The sequence below is a fragment of the Gracilinanus agilis genome, chromosome 6 (genome assembly GCF_016433145.1).
Source record: "Gracilinanus agilis isolate LMUSP501 chromosome 6, AgileGrace, whole genome shotgun sequence".
NCBI lineage: Eukaryota > Metazoa > Chordata > Mammalia > Didelphimorphia > Didelphidae > Gracilinanus > Gracilinanus agilis.
Genome location: NC_058135.1, coordinates 126,172,046 through 126,198,348, shown reverse-complemented (window position 1 = coordinate 126,198,348; position 26,303 = coordinate 126,172,046). Strand labels below are relative to the sequence as shown.

General features: G+C 34.1%; 1 protein-coding gene across 1 annotated transcript in view; it reads right to left on the bottom strand.

The window, feature by feature from the left end:
* Positions 1-26,303, bottom strand: part of TTC29 (tetratricopeptide repeat domain 29) — a 149,412-nt gene that overhangs the window by 105,379 nt on the left and 17,730 nt on the right. The window contains exons 3-4 of the mRNA XM_044681697.1: positions 10,104-10,327; positions 4,172-4,357 (exon numbers count right to left, since the gene is read on the bottom strand). Coding sequence (XP_044537632.1) covers positions 4,172-4,357; positions 10,104-10,327 — 410 coding nt within the window. The remainder of the gene's footprint in view (positions 1-4,171; positions 4,358-10,103; positions 10,328-26,303) is intronic.

Sequence of the window (26,303 nt, the reverse complement as noted above, 5' to 3'; positions counted from 1 at the left end):
TCCTTCCTTCCTTCCTTCCTTCCTTCCTTCCTTCCTTCCTTCCTTCCTTCCTTCCTTCCATTTCTCTCCCATTTTCTACCTCCCTTCCTTCTTTGCACTTAACCAATCTCTCACATTTTTAAAATTTATTTTATTTTATTTTTTAAAACCCTTACCTTCTGTCTTAGAATCAATCCTGGGTATTGGTTCTAAGGCAGAAGAGTGGTAAGGGCTAGGCAATGGGGTTAAGTGACTTGCCCAGGGTCACACAGCTGGGAAGTGTCTGAGGTCAGATTTGCACCCAGGACCTCCTGTCTCTGGGTCTGACTCTCAATCCACTGAGCTACCCAGCTGCCCCTTCTCACATTTTTTAAACAATGGGGGCTTGGGATTTGGCATCATTTTCTTTCACACGACTAGATCTCCACATATCAACTATGTCTGAGGAGCTGAACCTGGGAATTACTTGTTTATTCTGAATGCATTTTGTATTTATTAATCTGTGTTCACATTATTTCCTCCAATGGAAAGTAAGGTCCTTTAGAAATGGGACTGTTTTATTTTGGTTATTGTATCAGGAGTGCCTAGAATAGGTCCAAAACAAAAAAGACACTTAAAAATACTTGAGGAATGAATGAATGAATGAATGAATGAATGAATGAAATAAATGAATGAATGAACAGCTTTCCAGGGTCCTGAAAGAGCAAGCTCTCCTTTCCAAGGTCTAGCTGACAGCTCTGTCTCTATGGGAACAGCATTCTACTTGGGAAGAAACATTTTCTTAAAGTTTTCCTAATATGGAAATCAATTTCTTTTAAGAGAAACTGGACTTCCTTGTGAGATACTTCTGGGTAGAGTATTTTCCAAGTCAGCCTGGGAACTTTTGTTGAGGGGCAAGAGAAAGAGTCTAAGGAAACAGCAGTTAGGAGGGATTTAAGCACAGAAATTTAACTGAAAAGTTGAAAGAGATGAAAGAGGTTGCCCCTACTCTGTCTTTCACGGTGGTACCAGACTTATCTTCCTTATGCATAGTTTTAGATCATGTCACTCCTCTGCTCAAAAACTTTTCATGACTCTCACAGGCTTTTCATAGTTTGGCATTCAAAGTCTTTCTTAATCTAATGTCTATGCTATCTTTTCAATGCAGGTAAAACATCCTTACCTTAGCATCATCCAAATTTGCCCCAGGCCTTCTTATACTTTCAAAGTCAATCTCTGGACTCACAGCATCATATACTATTCCCTTCCTTTTGAGTAGATAATTAGAACAGGAGTCACCAGGGTTATGAGGCCATCTAATCCAACACTCTCATTTTGCAGATGAGGAAATAACTTCAATGAGGTAAAGTGTCTTGCCCAACTTCCATACATTAAAAAGGTTTTATTTTTAGAAAAGATCTATAATCTGGGGCATGGTGGAGTTGGCTCATAACAGCTTATGAAGTGGATAGTTAAATTTTCAGTGTGGGCATTTATACCCTGGAAATAAACAAATGCTACAATTTAGAGCATGAATTCTAGATTTGTTGATTATCTAGATTTAAGAAAGGGATGGGGAAAGTGTAAATAATGCAGATTAAATGTAAAAGCATGTCATGACTACATTGTTTTTTGGAGAGTCAGTTGTTAAACACATCCATGTATAAATATATATATACATACATACGTACATACATACATACATACATACATACGGTATTATGATAACAACATGGAGACTTATTAAGAAAATACTCTGAAAAGTACAGATTATATTTCAATAAAATGTCTATGCAGAATGCTTATAAGCATCAAAGCAATTTAATTAGTTATAATATTCTAATATGTCATTAAAACAAGAACACAGTGAAAAACACTGAGGCTGTAAACCACCAATTTCCCTCTTTTTCTCTTCCTATTAAAATAAGTGGTGGCATTAATAGTTAGTCAAGTCACTGTTTGACTAACCATAACAAGTGTCCACAGTGGAGATATATTTTATCTAATAACCAAAGCATTTAGAGGCCTGAAAGATATGTTGGTCCAATTCTTTCATTTTAGGGATAAAGAAAATGAGGCTGTAGGGTTTGACAATTTGCCCAAGGTTACACTGGGGACTTTTAGAAACAGGATTCTAACCCTTACCTTCTGATTCCAAATGCAGTGATGTTTCCACTATCTCAGTAGGGAAGGGAATATTTTCGGATGAGTTTTAAATCTTTAAAAATAAATACTTTTAGAAAATTAAAAAACACAACTTTTAAAATCAGTTGTAAAATTGAGGTAAACTTTTATTCTAAGGAAATCATTTATTTGCATTTTGACAACCACAAAGAGCCCTAAAAAGATATTTATTTTTAAATAGCAAAGTAAAATCATTCATACTAGTGAAAAACAAAACAAAACCTTATCTTCTGTCTTAGAATCAATACTAAGTATTGATTCCAGCACAGAAGAGTGCTAATGGCTAGGCAATTGGGGGTTAAGTGACTTGTCTAGGGTTACACAACTAGAAAGAATCTGAGGCTATATCTGAACCCAGGACTTATCATCTCCAGCCCTGGCTCTCTCTCCACCGAGCCACCTAGCTGCCTCCATTCATTCATACTATTTTTTATGAGTCTTACATCTAGATTAGTCTAACAGCCTGTCCTACATATTTCCATGTCAAACTATCCATCATTGCCACTCTGATCTTCTGAAGGTCATCCTTTCCTCCCACTCATACACAAGTGCTTCATGAGTTCATTGGATGTAGAGTTCATGGTGAATCCACTGTTTGGATTCTTCTTCTCCAATTGTGTTCTACATTTAATAGGTAACTGATGAAGAGTGATAGAATCTGAGTTTGCATAGTCTCATGTCTAAAAGTTTCTCTAGGTCATTTCTTCTGTCCTGACAAATAAACTTTGTTTTCTGAAGGTCTTAGATAATAATTTCATAGTCTGGGATATTTCTGAAGTATATTGCCAAATGTTATTACTTTAAGTGAGTAAAATCTCATAAAATTTAAAAGGATAAAATTAAAATATAAATGACTGAACAAAGTATGGCAGATGAATGTTAAGGAATACTACCACACAATTAAGAGGATGGTATCAGAGAAATATGGGAAGAGCTTTATGAACTGATACAGAGAATTGTGAGCAGAACCAGGAGGACAATTCATAAAATACCACAGCTTTGAAAGACTAAAGAACACTAGTCAATACAGTTACAAAGGACGGATGATGAAGAATACCACCCCCACCTTTGGAGGGATTGGAGATGGACTAAATATGCAGAATGAAGCAAATATTTTTGGAAGCTAGACAAAATGGGAATTTGTTTTGCTTGTTTATGTATACTTATTATAAAGGCTTCTGTTTTGTTTTTCAGTTGGGTGGGGGAAGCTGAGAGGGAAAGAAAATGAATGCTTGTTTTAAAAAAAAGAAAATAATTACATGTCATCCTTACTGATATAGGGCCACAGATAAAGGATTGAGAGCCCCTAAGAAAAATGGCATTGCCTAGCTGAATCCAATTGTTTTTTTTTTATACTGGAGAAATTAGGTTAAAACAATCAATGAGGATAGACTTAAAGTTAAAAAGAACTTATTCCAAAAGCCACGTAGTGCACCAGGACAGGAGGTATGGAAATGGAAATAATCATATTCAAGCTACCTTTATGACGATGAGTGGTCACGGCAGTGGAAATCTTAAGGGGTAATGATATCTAAGTCATGCAACCAATTTCTAGAAGATATGTAATAATATTGTATTTCTATAAATAGTCATTAATTAATAGAAAGGGTGAAATTAGAATTCTAATATTTGGAGCAAACCAAGTGGTGGGGGAAGATGAAGAAGCCAGTTCATCTTTATTGAGTACAGTCATATTGGGCAAGTCCTGGAGCATAGGTTGGTAGGATTTTGCAACAGGCAGTGGATCCTAGGAGATGGACAGAAGCTTGTGAAGCCATGAGGTAGAATGAGAACAACCCTACTTATACTATTGCTTTGCTTTGCCATTTATCTCTCACCTAAAGGAGTCCAGGACCTTTTCTACATTAACAGGAATATTTTGATCTTCTCTTCCTCCTCCTTCTCCTCTTCCCCTAGCTCCTTTCTTTGCTACTGCATTCCCTGCTCCCCCACCCCAAGCATGGGGAACAGGTTGATCATTTTGTTTCTAGGGATGTCTCTGGATACAAACTCTCCCAGTCTTACTCACCATTTTCTTCGAAGAGAAGGCCCATGAGTGAGTAGGATTCTGCTTCTTTTTTTCCACCATCAGCTTTGATCAGTTGAGCAATGTTAAAACACCGTTCATAAAAGTAATTCCTCAACCACTTGTCATCCGGGTTGTTGAAGTAACAGGCCAAAGCATATATGTTATTGTACATGTCTTCATAGTGAGCTTAAAATGGACAAAAAAATCCCCAACCCAAACCCACATTAATTAATACATAGTAAGAAAATAATTTGTAAAGAAATATGATAGAAAAAAGAGATGATTTTATATCCCCTCCTAACAAACTTAAGTGATGACCTTCTAGTTTCTGTCTTTAAAAAGGTTAAGGCATTTTGTAAAAAGGGGGCATGGCATATTAAGTAGATGGTTGGCCTTAGAGTATAGAAGATCTAAGTTTAATTTCTGCCTCTCATGTATACTAGCACTGTACCTCTGGGTGAGTCTACTAAATTTTCTGTGCTCAGAGTGATTAATCTTCTGAAACCAAAAAATTATATACAGTTTGCTGATCTGCATTCATCAAAGGAGTTTCCATACTGGGAGTTAATTCCACAGATGAAATTACAAGTCCAGACACTTATATACTTACACCCCCCAAATGTATGATATCTCTGTGCATATAATGATGATAATAATAATAGCTAGCATTTATACAGTGTTCCAAAGCTAAAGCTTAAAACAGCATTATTAAGATTTTTGGTATGCCCTGTATAGATTTTCAGAATGGTTTATGTGTGTTATTTTATTTTATACTAATAAAAACTCTGTGAGGTAAGTGTTATTATCATCCTTATTTTATAAATGAGGAAACTGAGGCAAACAGAAGTTAAGTGATTTTCCCAAGATTGCATTAGCTAGGAAGTATCTGAATCAGGATTTGAACTCAGGCTTTTTAAAATTTCAAATCCTGTACTAGCTGCATAGGTATCTATTAGATAAATGGGAAATGAAGTAGTATTCGATCATGAACTACAATTTCCATTAAATTACTTAGCAAGTTTTCTATAATAAATTTCCTTAGTAAATGTTAAAGGTACCAGTCATTCTGGAAAGCAATTTGAAAATAAATCCCCTAAAGTGGTAAACTGTGAATACTCAAAGGGCAGCTAGGCAGCTCAATGGTTAGAGCTAGACCTGGAGTGAGAGGACCTGGGTTCAGATCTGGTCTCAGATCCTTCCCAGCTGTGAGATCCTGGGCAAGTCACTTAATCCAGTTGCTTAGTTGTTGCTACTCTTCTGTCTTAGAATTGATACAAAGACGGAAGGTGAATAATCCTCGACCCAGTATGACTGAAAGAGATCAGAGGAGGAAAGAGAACCATGTATACAAAGATATTTATGGGAAACTGAGGGGTGCCCATTTGTTGGAGAATGACTGATAATATATAACTGGAGAACATTACATTTTAGGGTGTCAAGTTCACTCAATTGGTATGAGTGGTTGTGATCTATATGACTGGAGTCAATAGTTATGTCAGTGAGATTGCAGATACATTGGGGAACTGAGTGATTTATTGAAGAGACTTTTGATCTTGCTTGTAGTTTTAAAAGCCATCATGTCAAACAGATCTAACCAAATCCCTCTACCATATACAAATCATGATAAGTTGTTTTTAATTTGTATATGGTTCTCAAATGATTTTTCCCAATCATTCTCAATACAAAAAAGGATGTATTATAAGGGCAAAATAAACAAAGAAGACCCCAAAGGACTGGATTACTTTTGATTTGGGACTACCAGCTCTTTTCTAATTGAATAGATAACCCTTGGAAGGCTTACATAACCTGGCAAAAGATTGTCATATTAACCAAGACAAGGAAATATTTATTTAAAGATTAGAAAAAAAGGCAGATATGTGTTGCAGTAAGTAGAATACTGGACCTGAAGCCAGTAAATATTGAGTTCAGATTCAGTCTCAGATATGAGCTGTGGGAGGATGGGCATCTCACATATGTCTACCTCAGTTATTTCATTTATAAAATGAAGACAACAATAGCACTTATTTCCCAGGATTATTTATAAAGATAAAACAAGAAAATATTTGTTAAAGCATTTTGCAAACCTTCAAGCACTATGGAAAGATACCTATTATTATTACAATAGCTAAAACACATTTCTCACTATGGAAGAGTCTTCATAAAGATCGGCTTACTTTCTTTTCTAAAAGATTTCAAGACATAATATTTTAGGAAATTATTTAACTATCTTTAGGAAAGTGTCATGAAAAGTCTTAAGAGAAAAAGCTGGCCTGAGGTAGACCTACATTCATTAGTGCCAAAGCTTTGATTAGATAATGTGACCAATTTGACTCTCTAGAGATGGGTCTTTCCAATGGGCAGTAAGTGCTCTGAGACGATGACTTCTTTATAACCATTTAGGACCAAAATCATCAAATGGACTGGGGCTAGGAGAGACTATGACCAAATTACTCTTTGCTCCATCAGAAGTCCTTGTGATTTAAAGATCTAGAATTCATTTAAGCTAATATGAAGGCCGAATGGGGAGAATTCGAAAATAACAATAATTGTTTACTTTAAAAATATTTTTTTAAACCCTTAACTTCTGTATATTGATATTGACTCATAGGTGGAAGAGTGGCAAGGGTAGGCAATGGGGGTCAAGTGACTTGCCCAGGGTCACACAGCTGGGAAGTGTCTGAGGCCGGATTTGAACCTAGGACCTCCCGTCTCTAGGCCTGGATCTCAATCCACTGAGCTACCCAGCTGCCCCCTACTTTAAATATTTTTAAAGAATGGCTTTTAGCAAGTTGCAGAAATTATTTTTAACATGTTTGCATGTCTCAGTGGTTCTAAAGACAGGTACTACATACTAAACAGGGCCAGGGAGCACTACGTGAGTGTGCAAGGAGTCTTGATTTTACACCAAATCTGGCAATTTCGGCTTTGACAAAAGTGAATCTCAGGCAAACAACTGGGAAACTAATAGAGGAAATAATTGCTTTTTATTATAAGATGCAAGGAAGAGGGGTAGCTAGGCGACTCAGTAGACTGAACACCAGGCCTAGAGGCAGGAGGTCCTGGGTTCGAGTTTGGTATGAGACCCAGTTGTTGAGTCTTTACTGCACATCTGCCTTGGAACTAATACACAGTATTAATTCTAAGAAGGAAGATATGGCTTAAAAAAAAAGATGTAAGGAAGGCCTTTGTCTTTTAAAGGTTAACCTTTACAACTGAGGAAAAATAAAACTGAAATGTTGAGAATTGTTTTTCTATGAAGCATGCAAAAATATTTTTAAAATACATTTCAATTCCCCCTAAAATTGACAACTGATGACTTCTATAGTTGTATTCATTCATTTCATAATTATATTTAAATGACTCAGATTTTCATACTGTTATAGATTTCTCTAGTAAAAACTTCCCTCTAAAACCAGTCGTTATAATACCTATAATGCACTTAGGGAAACCATAATATGCTCCAACATTTTCCAGGGGGAGGAAACGGCATCTGAAATAGTATGATAAACTTCTGTTGTTGTTGTAGCTACTACACTGAAAGTGTAACCTGTATTTAAAAATGCCTTCCACCCTGCCCTCTCCCAAAAAGTATATTTAGAAGTTTTATATAGGGAGCATTTTAACAGCATTTCAAAGGCATTTAATTTTTAGAAGAAAATTATTTACAATCATATTTTTACTGCTCAAGTAAAATGTTTTATTAATTGAAACATAGTTGACTAAGCTAATATTTGTACTGATGTCCTACTTTAAAAATAAAATAAAATTAAAATTAATTTTAGCTATCTCCAAATTTCTCCTTCCCTCCTTTTCATTTCTTTTTTTCAGCATTGCCACATTGATTTGATAAAAGAATTTGGATTATCTTATCAATCAATAAGCATTTACTAAGCACCTATTATGTGCCAGGCGCTATGTTAAATACTAGGGATACAAAAAGAGACCAGACAGCCCCTGCCCTAAAGGGGCTCTCAATCTAATATGTTATATTATGCAAGAATAAGCTCCTTCACTTTTCCACAATAGACATGTTTTTTTTACAGTAATGTGAATGAAATTTTTATTTGTTATGATTTCAAATACAAATAAAGAGAGTTCAGCATTTAAATAGATCCAGCTATAAATCTTTTCCAAAATTCTTTTAAAATCCATAGTCTCATCTTATTGTCCATCTACTTAATAATTCAGATTTTCATCTTTCCTATTTTCTTAAATCCAATTCAATTGTACAGTGTCTTGCCTTGGTTGTTCTACATTTTTAGTTCTGATGGAAGAATTGGGTAACAAAAATCCTTTTAATAGTCTGCTTAAAAATGCTTAATTTCTATGGAGACATTTTCCATGGGGGATATACCTGCATGAACGATTCATGACTTTATAGAACTATAGTATTTGATGACAGAAAGATCTCTTCAGGTCATAGTCCAATTCTGCCATTTTTTCAGATGAGGAAATGTGTGCCCAAAGACATTAAGCAACTTGCCCTAAGTGTTTCCAGGTAAGCAAGAAGTAAGGCTTGGATTTAAACCCAGCCACCTGTTTCCAAATACAGTCCCACCCTCCCTTGCTACAGCACTACTGTTGCCTCTTTATTGATTTAAGCCGTAAACACACTCTTTATATTTTGTATGGATTTTCTTCAAAAAGCTGGATGAAAAAAAATCTTAAAGGAGCCAGAATTGTATGTGCCAAATTTCTTGTTACGTAACTAATGAATCTTAAAGAGTTTTCTATTTTTTTCCTTTCTGTCCCCAGCACAGTGCCTTGAACAGAATGGACACTTGATAAATGTTTGTTGAATTGTATATTCTGATTACATAAATAGGGAATCCCAAAGTAAAAGGCTTACAAGCCAGCAAACAGCCATAATAACATGGCTAATCAGAATAGTATCATTCTCTTGTCTCTTCCAGAAAACAGTCAAGGTATATGCGTATGGAATAATTTTACGGAGAGAGGATTTATCATCATCATCACCATCATTATTTTTTCTTGTGAAAATATGTATAAGGCACTCCCTATGAGGAAACTCCTACTAATGTAGATTAATCCATGCTTTGCATTTTATAGTTGTCTTAGAGAGTGGTTCGATGTATTATGTATTGAAAAATTTAGGGACTTTGCCAGGGTCACACAGGCAGGATGCTGTCAGACTGTAGGGCTTGAATTCAGACCTTCCTTACTCTGAGGTTAACTCTTTAGTCAATGTACATCAATATTATATAACAATCACCGAAAGTATTAAGTAAAAACCCTCAAACACACACTACAGAATTTGTGACATGGACACCAAAATGATTCACAAAAGGTTTCTGCTGAAAGTGAATCAGAACTTTTCCTCCTTATGTTGATTACTTATAACTTGAAACTCTGTGGTTTAAATAAGCAAGACTCTGGGCTTTTGCCCTGAAAATATATGTTGTAAAAAAAATAAAAACAGCATACCCAAATGAAATTCCATCTGGAAATAAATTTAATTGGGTCAAAATCAATAGCTGGGTTATAGATGCAGGAAAATGACAGCAGAGCACATAACTGAGGTGTAGTCAAAGCCACTGATACTTTGAAAGGTTCTAGTGAGATCTCAAGGCACCCTCAATTTATTTTTCTGGTTCCTGACCAAATCACCAGGATGCCTGATGGTGCCTTGGCTTCTGAGTAATCAACCCGCATCTCCTCTAGACTTCTCTTCTGTCTCCTCTCTCTGTCTCTGCCTCTCTGTATCTTTCTGTCTCTGCCTATCTGTCTCCTTCCTCTCTTCTCTCCTCTTTTCCTAGCCCCTTCCCTCTCCTCTTTCTATAATCCATTTGATTAAGGCTAAGATGTGCTAAATTACCCTAATGTTTCTTATTCCTCTATGAATTTCCCCTCAGGCAGTGGCTCAAAGCTGCTCCTGCTGCTGCTCCAGCTCCCCAGGATGCCTCTTGCTTACCTGCCAGCTCAGCATCTTCAGCTCTGGTCAAGAAGAAGAACAATTGGTCGAGTTTATCAGGCAGAAGCTCCAGGGGCGTCTGCAGCCAATAGATGGACCGAATCCCTCCGATCTCCCTCAAGTTGTGCCACTTGTTGATCAGGAAGAAGAGCTCACAGAAGGATTTATGATGGCCGTGTCGGAGCATGTCTATACAAATGTTCTTCTTGTATGAATTCCGGTAGCTAGGAATGAGAATCAGGACATCTAAGGGCTTTTTTTAATCCTACAATATTGTTAGCCTTATATAATTAAAAGCAGAACCTTGGTACTTTGTGGGATGAGGTTGGGAAGAGACTACACGTGATCAGATGATATGAGTCACTGGGCCTCTCACTTATCTAATCTAACAGCAATGACAAGGTAGACCAGAACCCCTGATGGTGCATTGGCTTCTTGGTAAGCCAGAGCTCTCCTTCCCTCTTTGGCTCTGCTCTGCTCTGCTCTCAGCTCTCCTCTTCTCTGCTATCCTCAGCTCTCTTCTCCTCTCTTTTTCTTTCCTCTCCTCTCTTTTCCTTTCCTCAGCTCTTCTCTTCCCAGCTCTCCTCTCCTCTCCGCAGCTCTCCTGTCCTCTCCTCTCCTCTCCTCTCTTCAGTTCTTCTATTCCCAGCTCTCCTCTCCTCTCCTCTCCTCTCTTCAGCTCTTCTATTTCCAGCTCTCCTCTCCTCTTTCTTCTCAGCTCTCTTCTCCTTTCCTCAGCTCTTCTATTCCCAGCTCTCCTCTCCCCTCAGCTCTCAACACTCTTCTTCCTCAGCTCTCCTCTCCTCACTCAGCTCTTCTCTTCCCAGCTCTCCTCTCCTCTACTCAGCTCTTCTATTCCCAGCTCTCCTCTCTCCTCAGCTCTCAAAACTCTTCTTCCTCTCAGCTCTTCTCTTCCCAGCTCTCCTCTCCTCTTCTCTCTCTTTTCTTTTCCTCAGCTTTCCTCTCCTCAACTCTTTTCTTCCATGTTCTCTACTCTCCTCTCTCCTCTCCTTAGCTCTCCTCTTCTTTCCCTTCTCCTTTCTCCTTTCTCTTGTCTCTGTCTTTCTGCCTGTCTCTCTCTGTCTTTCTGTTTCTTTCCATTTCTTTCAGTTTTATATAAGATGTCAGGAACTAGGCAAACTCAGCAATTCTTATGAAGTCAGATAATCTCACCATTTGATATAACATCTCCTAGCTACTACTGTATATTGGGAGATAGAATGTTTCAAAGTATTTCTTAAATGCTGGGTTGTTTAGGGGGTTTCTAGTTGTCTTCAGTTACATGGTGCAGTGTTTAGAGAGGCAGTTTTAGGGTCAGGAAGAACAGAATTCAAGTCTTGACTGACACACACACATACTAGCTTGTGTGATGCTGGTAAGTCCTTTACATTGTGGTCAAGTGGTCTAGGCTGCTCACTAAGTCTGTAAGTTGTTAGGTAGGTCTCAATCAGGAGGATTCCTGATCGAAGAGAGACTTGTGATTTGGCTTCTATAAAAATTTCCTTTGGGAATAAGGAACTGGAGGAATTCCATGTGAACTGGAATGACCTCCAGGAATTGATGCAGAGTGAAAGGATCAGAACCAGGAGAACATTGTACACATAGAATGATACACTGTGGTACAATCAAACATAATGGACTTCTCTACTAGCAGCAATGCAAGGATCCAGAGCAAGGCTGATGGACTTATGAAGCTATATTCAGAGGAAGAACTGTGGGAGGAGAAACACAGAGGAAAAACAACTGCTTGAACACATGGGCTGATGGGGATATTACTGGGTTTGAAGACACTAAATGATAACTCTAGTCCAACTATTAATAATATGGAATTAGGTTTTAATCAATGATACATGTAAAACCCAGTGGACTTGTGTGTTGGCTAAGGCGGGTTATGTAACTATGGGAAAATATCCAAAATAAACATTTTAAAAATTAAAAAAATTTCCTTTGGCAGTCAAATCACAGGTTGCTTCCCTTCCCCCCAAAAGAAAATAATTTGGAAGATCATAATATCTTAGGAGCATAGGATTCACACTGGAGCAGCATTAGAGAGAACTTTTTTCTTTATGATAATTCATATTCGTAGTATATAAAAATACTGGTTCAAAAGGCACACGCATTTTTATGATTCCTGTTATGAAGTGCTAGATGAACTACCTCTAAAAAGTGAGCACAGGAAAAATTACATATTGGGTCAAAGCCAAACAACGCCTGTCAGATATATTAAAAAGTTCTGCAGGCTGAAATAAGGAGTCAGTTTAAAAATATTGTTAGAAATACGAGAGTTACAAGAAACACCATTGCTGTATATTATTTTGCTATTGTCCTTTTCCTGTTTTCACTTGGAATTAAAGTAATAATGTGACAGTTTCAAAATTGACATCTAATTTCAAAAACAATTTCTACATTCAGAAAGATACTATAATGAATTAATACCAAATTATTCCACTAAAATACCATATTCACAGTAATAAAAGGATTAATTTATATCATTTTCAAAAGAGAATATTACATAGTTGGATTTCAATTTTCCCTGGAGTCATTATTTATGGGGATCAACTGAATATTTAGATTAACTGATATTATACTTGTCTTCACTGTAACTCTTCTGTATCTTCTATGACCAATCTCCAAAATGCTTTTTACAAAATGCTTTTTTTGGTCACTAAGCTTCATTACTTAAAAAATTACCAGTATTTAGAATTCATTTTCAACTAAATAGGTATTCACAACTAATAATGAGCAATGTGGAGCTCCAAAAGCTAAAATTGCATTTAATTAATCCATTGCAACTCCATGTACAATAAAGGGAGAAAAATCAGCATGGAAATAATTTAGACAAGTGTAGGTCATAAATTAAAATAAAATATGATATAACATACAGAACAATATAGTAATATATTATCATATAATAATTAACTATTAACATGTTATTATGGAATACTATGGACATATACAGCAACATGTTGGAAAAATACAATAATTACTATATGTTATTAGTTTTCTTTTATGGCATATTATTTATATTATTATATTTCTATTATATGGTACTATACAACTATACTATTATATAGTCAATATATTATCATAATATAGTGATGTATTACTATATTAGAATATAATAGTGATATTACTAAATATATGCTAAAATTGGTACATATATGCCATAATGAATTACTATATATACTATGATTATTACACATATACAGTAATAATCTAAATATTAAAGGAAACACAAACTACTTCATAACCATCAAACTGGCAACTATATAAAGCTCAAAGTTACAGTGAATAAGGTAAAAAAAAAGCCTCATGTTGCTGACAGGATTGTAAATTGATGAAAACTTTTTTGAAGGGAATGTAAGAATCATAAACAATAATTTTCTTCCACCCATTAATCTCATTATTAATTATATATCCTAATCAATTAAAATATATCACAATATTATTTGTAAATATAGATGTGTGGACATAATCTAAGTGTTCAACAGATGGAGAATGGCTAACAAAACTTTATACCCATAAATAAAAATAAAATAAAATATGAAGGATATAAAGAAATTACTCATTTTATGTAAAGTGGAAAAGCAGAACTACCCACTCCAAATATACAAAAAGGACTGTACTAAGTCCCAAATTCTACCCAAAGCTCTTCCTGATCTCTCTTAACTGTAGTACCATCCCTCTTTTAATTATTTCTTATTCATTCTGTACATAGCATGTTTGTGTGTATGTTTGCCATTAGATTGTAAGCTCCTTGAAGGCAAGAACTGTCTTTTGCCTCTTTTTGTATCCCTACCACTTAATACATGTGGTGCCTGGTACACAGTAGGCACTTTATAAATGCTTTTTGACAGGCTATTCCCAAATATATAAGGAGTACAAAAGGGGACACAGAAGGACAGATAAACTGTTAGAGATATAGATAATGTAGGAATTAATTTTCAAGTGTAAATGGTTCCAATGGAAATTACATGAGATATGTGTAAAAAAGCACTTAACACAGTGCCTAGCACTTAATAGATACTATATATAGATGTTTATCCTCTGCCCCATTGTATTTTTTTTAACTCTTACATTCCCTTTCAGAAACCATACTGTTCATTGGTTTTAAGGCAGAAGAATGGTAAGAGCTAGACAAAGGCGGACTAAGCAACTTGCCCAGAGTTACACAGCTAGGAAGTATCTGAAGCCACATTTAAACCAAGGACTGTCCATCTCCAGGAATGGCTCTCTATCCACCGAGCCATCTAGATGCCCTTTTTCCATTGCACCCTTAATTATTTTTGTTAACAATAACATAGTGTGTTTTTTCAAAGAAGAATAAAACAAAAAGATAAACAGAACAGGTTGCTAGAAAACTTAATTTCTACTGAATCTGCCACAAATTAACTGTGTTTACTTTGAGCGAGTCATCTTATCTTTCTGAGTCAGTCTTTTCATCTATGAAATGAGATTTCTATGATCCCTCCTGGCTAAGGGTTTATGAACCATTAATAAAGCTAGTTTTAAAAAAATATGAAAATATCTCTTAGTAGGTTCTAAGCAAAGGTTCCATTCTCGAGTGTCCACACAACACATACACACACTTTCTGTTCTCTTATATTTCATGCTTGGTCTGTTAAAAAGTCACCTTTGTCAATCTGTTTGCAAGAAAGAACAATTAGCAATTTACTAAGCAAGGATTCTTATGGATCTACAGCTGAAGCAAACCAGATAACCATTTGCTTTCAATAAGGCATTACACCTTGGTTAAAGTTATTGAGGCTCAGTAAAGGGAATAAAATATGTGTTTTAATTTCTATAGGCAAATAGATTCAAAGATATTACATTTCAGAGTAGTGATCCATGTCCTATCACTCTCATTACCTTCTAGAATCTGTAATATTGTTTATAAGGTCTTAAGCTAACAAATATTTCTCCTTAGTAACAAAAACAAAGAAAACCTTAATTCGTTGATTGTTATTCCTCCATGTCTGCACAATAGTTACTTTAGTCTTTATTAAATAGTTTTAATCTTTTTTAAAGGATAAAAATAGAATCATGTTTCAGTATAAGATAATGCAGGGATCACAAGAACTCATTTATATACTTGCTCTTGATAAAGTGAAATAAAAATAAGAACTTCAGTGAGTAATTATGAAAATTGTGAAAGAGGTAAGAGTGTACTGGCTTTTTAGACTCAGATGACCTGGGTTCAGACCCATATTCTCCCAACTTACTACTTGAGTGATCCAAGACAAGTCATTTCCCTCCTGTGAGCCTCAGTTTCCTTATTTGTAAAATGAGTATGTTGGACAAGAGAATTTTTTTTGGTCTCTCTTGTTGTAAATCCTATGATACTTGTAGCTTATGAAAGACCTGATATTTAATTTAAATTTCATTTGGACTGTTAGTACTTTATAATTTTTATAATTTTATAAATTTTTATAATTTTAAAATAAATTTTCATCTAATTATAAACTTATTACACGTTTCTTCTTTTGAAATTCCCTCCTCCCCTAAAACAGCTTTTAAAAAACGCGCCTGCCCTACAGAAGTAAAATCTGACAGAAACTGTAACTTCTTGCAGAGGGTGAGAATACTGAGCATCTACCCTAAAAATGAAACATAGGACCTACTCATCTATACTACAGCAGGTGCCTGAGGCTATACTGGGATAAGGAGCCAGCAACTTATAAAAGAATTTAGGAGATTCAAGACTGCATAGACTTAAGTGATCGAGTGCTATATCATCAAATTTATTGTGATTTCTCCATTTTGAAGTACGAGTCAGAGACTATTCCATACAAACATTTTGAACTTATATCATGGTGTCAGTCACCAAAATATGGGAGAGCAAGGAAGCCCCAGGCTAATATGTCTTTACATTTCTTTTCAAAAGTAGACCATTTGGTAGAATTTGAATTGGCCAGCACTCTGATGTTCCAGGTACCTAGAAAACTTGGTAATTCATTGTTTGGCAGCCAGGCAACTATTAAGCCCTGGGCTTTGGGGTCTTAGCAATGATGCAAATATTTAAAATAAATGTCTCTTCTTTTCATTGAACTGTGAATTTTTAAAATTACATAATAGGAACTTTATTGAAATGCTCTTCTTAAGTATTAAAATTGTGATGCTCCGATCATATAACTTTTCCTCTCAAGATTCTTTAATTCTATAACCATTGGTTTATCTTCAGGGCTATTCAATATGGGCAAGAAAGAGGGTGGGGATTAGTGTCATTCTAGGACACCTCTGCTCCCACACCACTCCTCTTGGGAGGGAGAAGAAGACTCATTTTAAAAGTTTTTTTTAGGGTAGGAGGGGCTTTCAAGAGAAGAAATATATAAGAAGTTTATAATTAGATGAAAAATTATAAAGAAATTATAAAAATTTATAAAATTATAAAAAGCCAAGAGCATGTAAAGGAAATAAGTTAAGTGATATGATCCTGTGCTAAGAGCTCGTAACCAGGAGTTTATAGCTTAAAACAACATAAGAAAATCTGAACACATACAAGAACACACAGAAAAAAACCCTTACAAATGCTGAAAAGGATAACCAATTAAACAAATAATATCTTGTAGGTTATACATTATGACAGAAGTGTTTTTTGCTTGTGTGGAGAGTGAGAAAAATCCTTGGCCCATCTTCCAGTACAGAGTGGAATTGGGCTAATTTATAATTTGCTACATATAATATATACTATGTGTATTATATTTTCTATACATAACTATATGTAATAATCTATAATAAAAACACCAGAGACAAGATAAGATTTAAAACAAAATTTACTCAAATATTTTCTTTTCTATCTTTTAAGCCATTCTGTTAGAACCTAGGTAAGCCTTAAGAGTAAATGTTGTAAAGAAAGGGCCTTATTCAAGGGAGTTAATTTATCTGGGAATTGCTATATTAATTAAACCACAGGTTTAATCTCAATTCCCATCCCTATCGCACACTCAACAGAAACTTCACAAGAAGCACCCAAGCAACCCTTTTAATAAATAATTTCTTTGGAGGGTGGGGAAAGGGGAAGACACAAAATAGAACAAAACAAAACACAAAAAGCCACCACCATCACAACACCACCCAGGGCTGTGCAGAGTTATTTTATCTCTTTTCAACAGAAAGGAGCAATGTGTCTTCTTTGACAAAATCTAATATGGACCCCTGTAATGGACCAGAATTTTGTTGCTTCTCCATTTGACATCACTTACATCATAGGAATCATCATGTAAATTATTCCTCTGGCTCTGCTTCCTTCAGTTTGTAATGAACCATATTAGTCTTCTAATATTTCTCTGAATTCTTCCTCTTTTTTTTTTTAAAACAGTACAATAAAAAAGGGAAAACTTCAAGGACTATCTTTCATTATTTAAGGAGTCTCTGAAATCCTGGATCTTCCATGAAGTCTTTCTAATCTTGCTAAAAATTTTTTTTTAATTCTTAATTTAAAGTTGGGTTATAGTTTAGCAAATGAATGGTGATATGATTATGAAAACAGGAATATTCAGTTAAGGATCTTCTAAAGGACTACAAGCCACAAACAATTTCTCAGCTGGAGATGCATGCAGAACACACCCAAAGGACATATCCTGAGTTATTCAAATGCTGTTTGTCCATGATATGATTCTTCACAGGGGAAGCTACAAATACTGGTTTGATAAGAATCTCCTTCCTGGCTCTACTATTTCAAAGATGGCATGATTATATGCTGTACCTTAACACGGGAAGCATAAAATTATACTTTAACTGACAAAGTTGCCCTGAAAAGATAGTGAATACCTAATTGTGAGTCATGATAATAGTTTTATTCCATTATGTTAATATTTATAACTCACAAGTGGCTTATCTATGCATGAGTTATAACTGTCTTACATTCATATTGTAGGAATAAATGTTATTAGAGTCACCTAAGGGATAATTACTTTGACTCTTAAATTAATACTTAAATAGCTTCAGTTAATATAATTTCTGGGGAAAAGAGTCAGTCACTATCCTTACCCTCACATACAGAATAGTATCGGATGCTGTGTCATTTGTATAAGGAAAAGAGAACCATATGATATCTGAGAGACAAGCAAGTAAATATCAGATTACGAATGTGTGTGAGTCCATTCCATATGCCCACATGTTCGAGTATTTTAAGCAAAAGTAGAAACAGATGTTTACTTTTCTCCCATCACATAAGTGTATGGAGAGAAAGCAGCTGAGATTGAATATTTCTGGTTAATTGTAAATAGATTTACTTCAAATGTAAAAGGATTTTAAGAAAGCATTCTAAAATTCGTATTCTATATTCTTAAAAAAAATGACATGCCCAAAATGCAAAAGTACTAGAATCTCTGCAGCGATCATGACTAATGACTGTATTATTCCTACCTAAGACCCTATGAATCCTCAATTTGATTCAAAATATAATTTTTAAAAATTTCCAAAGAAAAAGTAAAGCTTTCAGTGGACCTGTTAAGCATAATCAATGAGTTGAAATGGTCTCTGGGGGCATCTACTGGAAATTTAGCAAAACTGCAGTCAGATCATGCAAATCTTAAGGCAAATACTATTTTTAATTATTACACAAATAACATGACAAAGCAGCTCATTTTAAAGCTAAGTAAACTATTCTACCGAGTCTGTCAGAAAACAAATATGTGCCCATATATTTGGAAGGGAACCCAGACATTCCGTAGCCAAACAAATAAAATTTCATTTTAGGGCGCATTGCTTAAATGACTTATTTTCCTTCTCTTTTGTTGTTAAGTATAAGCTAAAGCTCGTCGTATAAATCTTTATGTATCTTATTCACAATGTTAGAGGAGTATACTACATAGTACATATAAAGGATACTTTGAAGAGGTGATAATTTGTAAAAAACCAAATTTGTTCATTTTACATTTTAGTACACCCAATTGAAATAATTTAGCTCATTTCCACTGGTTATATTCAACATTAAAAAATAATTTAAATATTTTAAATATCCTGACTCATACAAACAAAATTCATTGAATTGCAAACATGGTAGATCCAGAAAGTGATTAGCATTTCACACAGTATACCTACAACTAACCATTCGGACTGACATTGTTTTCAATTTTCCATAAACATTTTTATGGTGATATCATTGAAAAATAATGAACATATATAGTTCTTGCATCACACTGCTAGATAATCTAAGTCTTTATAAATGCAGCAATAACCCCAAATCATAGCTTTTAAAATGAAATGGTATCAACTAAAATAAGCGTTTTAAGGTTGAATGAATAATACATATTTTTAAATTCCTTAAAAACTAGGGATTTGTATGTTTTCTGAAATTCATATATATCTTATGAGAAAATGTTAAGTCAATATTAAAGACAAAATGACAGATAAGCTATATTTTATTGTTCCTTAAATTAAAACTTAACAAAGTGATGTTAAAACATTTTACATTTTAATACTTCTTCTAAATACCATTAATTTTAAATTTGAGTCTCTATTATATCTGGTGGTTTAGTTTTATTTGTTGTATTTTGGTAAAACATAATTTTAGATAAAGCATGATATTATTGTCCAAATGAATGGGACATCCAGAAAATGTTTATAATTTAATAATTAACATGATTTAAAAAAGCATTCCAGTAGAAAGGCCACCCTGAAATCATTTTATTGCAATTAAGCTTGTTTTAGTGCTGGATAGGACTAAGTACCCAAGCCCAGAGCCATTAAAAAAATCTACTTTTAAAAAAAATTATTGAAATACTAATGCTTGAATACATAGAACTAAAAAATTCCATTTCAGGATATTTATTTTTCATTCATTCATTTATGAATATATTGGTGTATTTTACTTTAAGTACTTATAGAGACCTGGTATGCATTGGAAATAATTTGCTATTTGTGAAGAATCAAGGGCTTTATTTATAAACAATAAACGTAAGAAAGCATCACCAGAATTGTTTATTAAAATTCAGAATACGCATATATATATACAGCAGCTGTTAAAAATGTAATTTGGAAAACCAATTTATAAAAAAAGATCTCCTTGCTATTTCTTTTGAGATTCTAACAACAGCAACGGAAAGGATGAGGAATCATATTTCTCGGTATTTATCTATATGAAGACTGGATTGTCAAATTGTCTCTTGAAGAATGACATCAATGCTCTCCCCAAGAGGCATGCTCTTTTCTCCATAAAGAATTTAACTATTTTGTGGAACTCAGTAGATATTAAACAATTTCAATAATAGTAACTTGGCATGAGGGCTTGTGGGATATTTGCTAGGATGAGGAATGTTATTTCTTAAATTCATCATCTTATGGTGCATTTGGAAATTTGATTTCAGCCCAGCATAAATCTTGAGTCAATTAGCCACCTCTTTTCTATATCAACAAGTGCTGATGAATCAGCTACCAAGTTCACTGGATGTTGTAATCAGACACAGTCTGCAGGTCATCTTTGAATTTCAAGTGGCCCTGTCTCTCTATGGCAAATAGAATTCTAGATAATGCTATTTGTAATTATTTACTCTAGTAATCTCCATTCAATGGGAAAACACCAAATGTGATCCATTAGTAATCAACAACCAGTACATAAGAGCAAGAAATGTCTCTTATACTAATTAACAAAATTAATGAATAATTAACAGAATATTCACAAAAGATCCTTTCTGGTTGTTAAATGGCCACAGCAGTGTTTTGTTTTGTTTTTAAGTATTTATTTCATTTAGCGGGTAAGACCGCATGTTATTTATTATATACATAATAGGAAAGGCTTCCCATAGATACTTGGTGGAAAACCAGAGAATTATAACAAAAAACATTGTGAGTTGTGTAAGAATTGAACAGATCATTCTACACAAAGACACACACAAAAACCAAATAAGCAGAAAGGGACACCACTGCCAAGGATCTATGAAGAGTTTCCTGCTGAAATGTGGATTCTTTCTCTCAGAACGTCTCAAAATGAATGCGCCACGTGGAAATGTAGGAAAACAGCCTCATTTAAGAATCCTTTTCAGAGAAAAGCCTTCCAAACTGGTAGCACAACATTTGCTCCGTGTCAAAACATTCTCAGCTGAACTGTACCTTCGTGCTAGGTTTTTTTAATTATTCTTTTCATTTATCACTTCAAATCACTTCGACTTTACAGCTGCTACAAAACCAAAGATAAACTTTGAGAAATAACTTCAAATGATTTAAATTCTCATCGTGCCCAACCAATTGTCACCAAAAATGGAAAAAAAAACGCGTTAAAAAAATGAAACGGATACATTCTGTTCAAATTACTACACACCTGAGGTAAAAGAAAACAATTCGACTCAGAGACTCAAAGTACCACAAATTAAGCAGATTGCATATAGCTTAGTCTAGCTCACTGCCTGTACATTTCTGCTTAAGTTGTTCTATGTCTGTGTTGGGCATATACAGAAATTACTGTGATTTAAAATGTCAATAAAAATTATAAAAAAGAAACTCAAAGTAAAAACTATCGGCCTGATTGAGATCCTCAGGGACCCATGTTAAAAAACGGGTGGCAAAGATTTGTAATTAGCCCCAATTTTAAAAATGTAAATGATGCTTCTAAAATGCAGAAGTCGTTTTAAGTAGAACATATCACACCTATGAAAACCAAAAAGAACATATATGCAATTTGTGACATATATTACAAATCACATATACTATAGTTTCACAAATGACATATAATATAGCTTTACAAATTACATATCAAGTTTATGCTATATATAACACATATCAAAATGCATATACATACATATGTGCATATATCTGATATGACGATATCACTTTTAGGATTAAACTGTAATAATAAAATATTTCTCCTCTTGGATAATAATATTAGTAAAATCTGACTGTTCAATAGAAGTTAATATTCACTAAGACTTTGTAAATAACATTATTATGTCCAAAATGGGAATCTCACTTCATAAAGAACAATGTACGTTTTAAAAAATGTATACTTTTTCACTTGATCTCGGTCCATATGAATAGAATTAACTGTCAAATCTTCATGTAATGACACCTAAATTAAAGCTTTCATTTGAAAATGAAGGCTGTAGAATATAAAGATGAAAAGTTAGTAAAAACAACAAGCAACATTAAAAAGAAAACTTTGACTCACTGTGTTCCTTTTTTATTCAGTATGTTGTATATTTTACCTTTGCAAGAGTTTGATGGATTTTGCAAGTAAAATTCTGTTTCCTCTACACTTGCTAATAGTCATGAGAATCTGTAGTTTGCACCTTCCCATTAAAAATGTATTGTATTTTTTGAAATTATTCACCCCGCCTTTTATCCAGATCATGTCTTTGAAAGGAGGAAGTAGATAATAAATGGAATAATTCATGATTTCCCATTAAATATGAAACTTTCTTTTGCGGAGTTTAGAAAATGAAGTTCTACATAATGTACAGAAGTTGATTAGAACTTTTTTAACCTTTTCAAGAAAAAAAAAACCCTTTTCTATTACACAAAAGCCAAGAAGTTTCTTTAGGAAAAGTAAACTGATCGATCATCTATGTCTATTCTTGTAGAAGACATTTGAACTGGATGCGGTCATTATATTCCAGATCTCAGAAGCAGCAGACATTTCTGTAGTACTTGCTTATCCCAAGGTGTTCCATGCTCTCTGTCATCTCACTGGACCCTCAGAGAAGTGAAATCTCTGCTGCTGAACTGTGCACATGAAAGTATTTACTAAAATCATATTAACATTGTGTTCCATATCAAAGAAATCAAAACTGAATAGCAAACTATTATTCCTCTCTCCAGCTTCTTTCTTTTTTTAAAGTAATAACAAGGTAAAAGGAATTTGAGGAATGGAATAAACTCCTCATTTATATTTTCTCCCCAATAATGATGACATTTCTTTAATTATAGTGATACATTTTTGTGACAGAAAAAATTCAAAAGTTGATATTGTGAACCAGACACTATTTTTTAAAACTTCAGTTTCTCCAAAGTAATGGGCCACAGTTTCTTCGTTTGTAAAAACGAGTATACTAAATGAATTAGATGATTATTCTCCTCCCTTTTGGTTCTTCTATCCTATAATTGTTGGGGAAAGTGGGAGTGGGCAACAGCTCTAGGTTCAGAAATTTCTTTTACTGATGAAGATAAGCAATTTATTCATAAGCTCTAGTTTTCATTTGGGGTACTATGGATAATTGATTCACAGGGTCTCTCAACTAGTATGTATCAGAGGCAGGAGATGAAATCTGGTTTTTCAGATTCCATGACCAGTACTATGTCTACCATGCCATAATGCATCTCATGGAAAGAAAAGTAAGTACTAAATTATAATGAAAAAGAAATATGAAAGTTCATTCAGCATGAGGTTTTAAATTAGCAAGTAAAGACATTTCTTGGGCTTTTAGATTTCTAGGGCATTACAATTACACTGATTTCTACATTAAATGCATCTGGATCCTACTTTTTCACTCTTAAATGAGACAAAGACATTTTTTTTTGAGGAGGAGGGGAGAGCTATTTTATTAAAATACAAAGGATTTAAAAATCACCAAAACTTAGTAAATATAAAGCAAGCCTTGGAACTAGCCTTGGGATCAAGTGCTGCCTCAGACGGATGTTGGCCATGTGACTCTGGGCAAATTACTTAATCTCTCCATGCTAGGAAAATTTCTGACTACAAATTACATAAACTTTGCTAATCTGCACATGATGGCAGGTCTGGAATAATAACGGTAATGTATAGAACAAATTTGAAGAATTTCTTCCATTTATAATTTTTAACTTATTTTCTTCCTTTTTTGGTCAAAAATAATTCATTTGAGCTTGAGAAGCTAAATAATTATTCCAGAGTCGAAAACAGACTATTTCCAGACACTGCCTACAACATTTAGAGAGAAGTGACAAACTTAGACATCCAGATACTGTTGTTGGCAACACCGATCCACCTTTATGTAAATATACAGTTTCTTATTTTGTTGCCTGTCAACGGCTACATTGGCATAAGCAATTTATTTTTACCTATATTCATAAGGTTATCAGATTGAAAAAAATAAAATGTACTTAACAGTATGAATCCAATGTTTAAAAATAATTAATTATAATACACTCTATTAGTATATGTTTCACATGTTTTCATGTTAGTATGACATGAGGTGAGGAGGCTTGGAAAAGAAATTTAAGAAAGAAAAATTCTTTCTTAAGAAAAAGAATTTAAAAAATGAAAAGAAATCACCTATTGGTTAAGTGAAATGTCTGAGGATCCAGTTAGTAAGTGGTGGAGCTAGGATTTGAACCCAGGTTTTCTGCTTTTTTTTTTCTTCTGCCTTGTCCTTTCCATTCTCACAAGGAAGAACTCAAACTAATTTCTATCTTGAGCAGGCTACCATAGTTTCCTCATCTATAAAATGGGGGAAGGGATAGAAGAGATGACATTTAAGGTCTCTTCTACCTCTATACCTATGACCCTTATGATTGCTCTAGCCACCATCAGTGCAATCCCAAGTTGGGAGGAGACTCTGGAAGACTTGATAAGAGTTGTTAAAAGGCAGACTATACATACATACATATATATATATATATATATGTATATATGTATATATATATATAGTAAACTTACTCCATTTACTTTCAAAAAACATAGATTAACAAAAGAAGGAACAGAGAGACTATTTAATTAACCCAATACCTAAAAAAATTTTTAGAAGGAATAAATGAATTTGTAAAGTAAAAATTCTAAGACCAGAGGGATTTACAAATGAATTCTATCTAACATTCATAATAATTCCACTTCTACATAAATCATAACTGTTTGCAATAATAAAAAGCAAAGACCTTCCAATTTCATTCATATACAGTCCTTTAAAAAACAAACCCTTATCTTTCATTTTAGAATCAATACTGTGCATTGGTTTCAAGGCAGAAGAGTGGTTAGGGCTAGGCAATGGGGGTTAAGAGATTTGCCCCGAGTCACACAGCTAGGAAGTGTCTGAGACCACATTTGAACCCAGGACCTCTTGTCTTTAGAGCCATATAGCTGCCCCCAATATATAGTCTTGATACTTAAGCCAGGGAGGGAAAGCAGAGAAAGAAAATTACAGACCAAAATCTCTAATGAACATTGATACTAAAATTCAAATAAAATATTAGCAAGTCATCTGCAACACATATTCGAAAGATTGTACACTATGATCAGAGTGGGTTTATACCATGAATGCAGAGCTGGTTTGACATAAAGACTACAAACATAATAAATCATGTTAAAATTATAAATAATAAAACAATATGATTACATTATTAGATGCTGAAGAAGCTTTTGACAAAATTGAAGTCATTCCTTTAAAAATTCTAGATCATAGGAATAAATTTAAATTTATTAATAGAGCAAATGATATTCTTATAATTCTAAGAGCAAACATTATATCTAAAGGAGAAAAGTTGGAAGTCTTTCCTATAAGATCAGGGTAAGAAAAGATGCCCATTATCAGCATTACTGTTTAACACAGTACTAGAAATGTTAGTTATGACAAAAAGACAGGAAAAAGAAATTGAGGGATTATGAATGGGCAAAGATGAAACAAAACTATTACTTTTTGTGAATAACATGATACTTGGAGAAACCTAGAGAATTAGCTAAAATTAAGCAAAATAATTAGTAACTTCAACAAAGTTGCAGGACACAATATACATCCATATGAATCATTAGCATTCTTACACATAAACAAATTCAGCAAGAAAAACTAGAAAAGAGAAAGTTCATTCAAGAATAACCATAAAACTTAAAAGAAACTTGGGAGTGTATCTTTAAAGATTCACTCAGGGATTATATAAATATAACTATAGATCACTGAATGTTTGCCAATCTGATGGGTGAGGTGCAATGTCACCTTTCCTATGAATTATTTTATTTGAATTTTTTTCACGATTGCTAATAGCATGAATTCCTTCCTTGGAAAGCTGCCGTTCATATCTTTTGCTGTTTACATATAGGAGAATGGCTTTTAATACTTGTGAATTTGAATCAGTTTCTCACAAAGACCTCTGTCAAACACTCTGCAAAAATTTGTCCCTGGTTACCTGTTTTCCTTCTAATTTTTTACTCAATTAAATTTGTCCTTGCAAAAGCTGCTTAATTTTATTTTATCCACATTTTCTATTTAATCTTTCGTGATCCTTTCTAAACCTTGCTTAGCTATTAACTCTTCCCTGTTTCAAAGATCTGAAAGACAATATCTTCCTTAGCCTGATAAC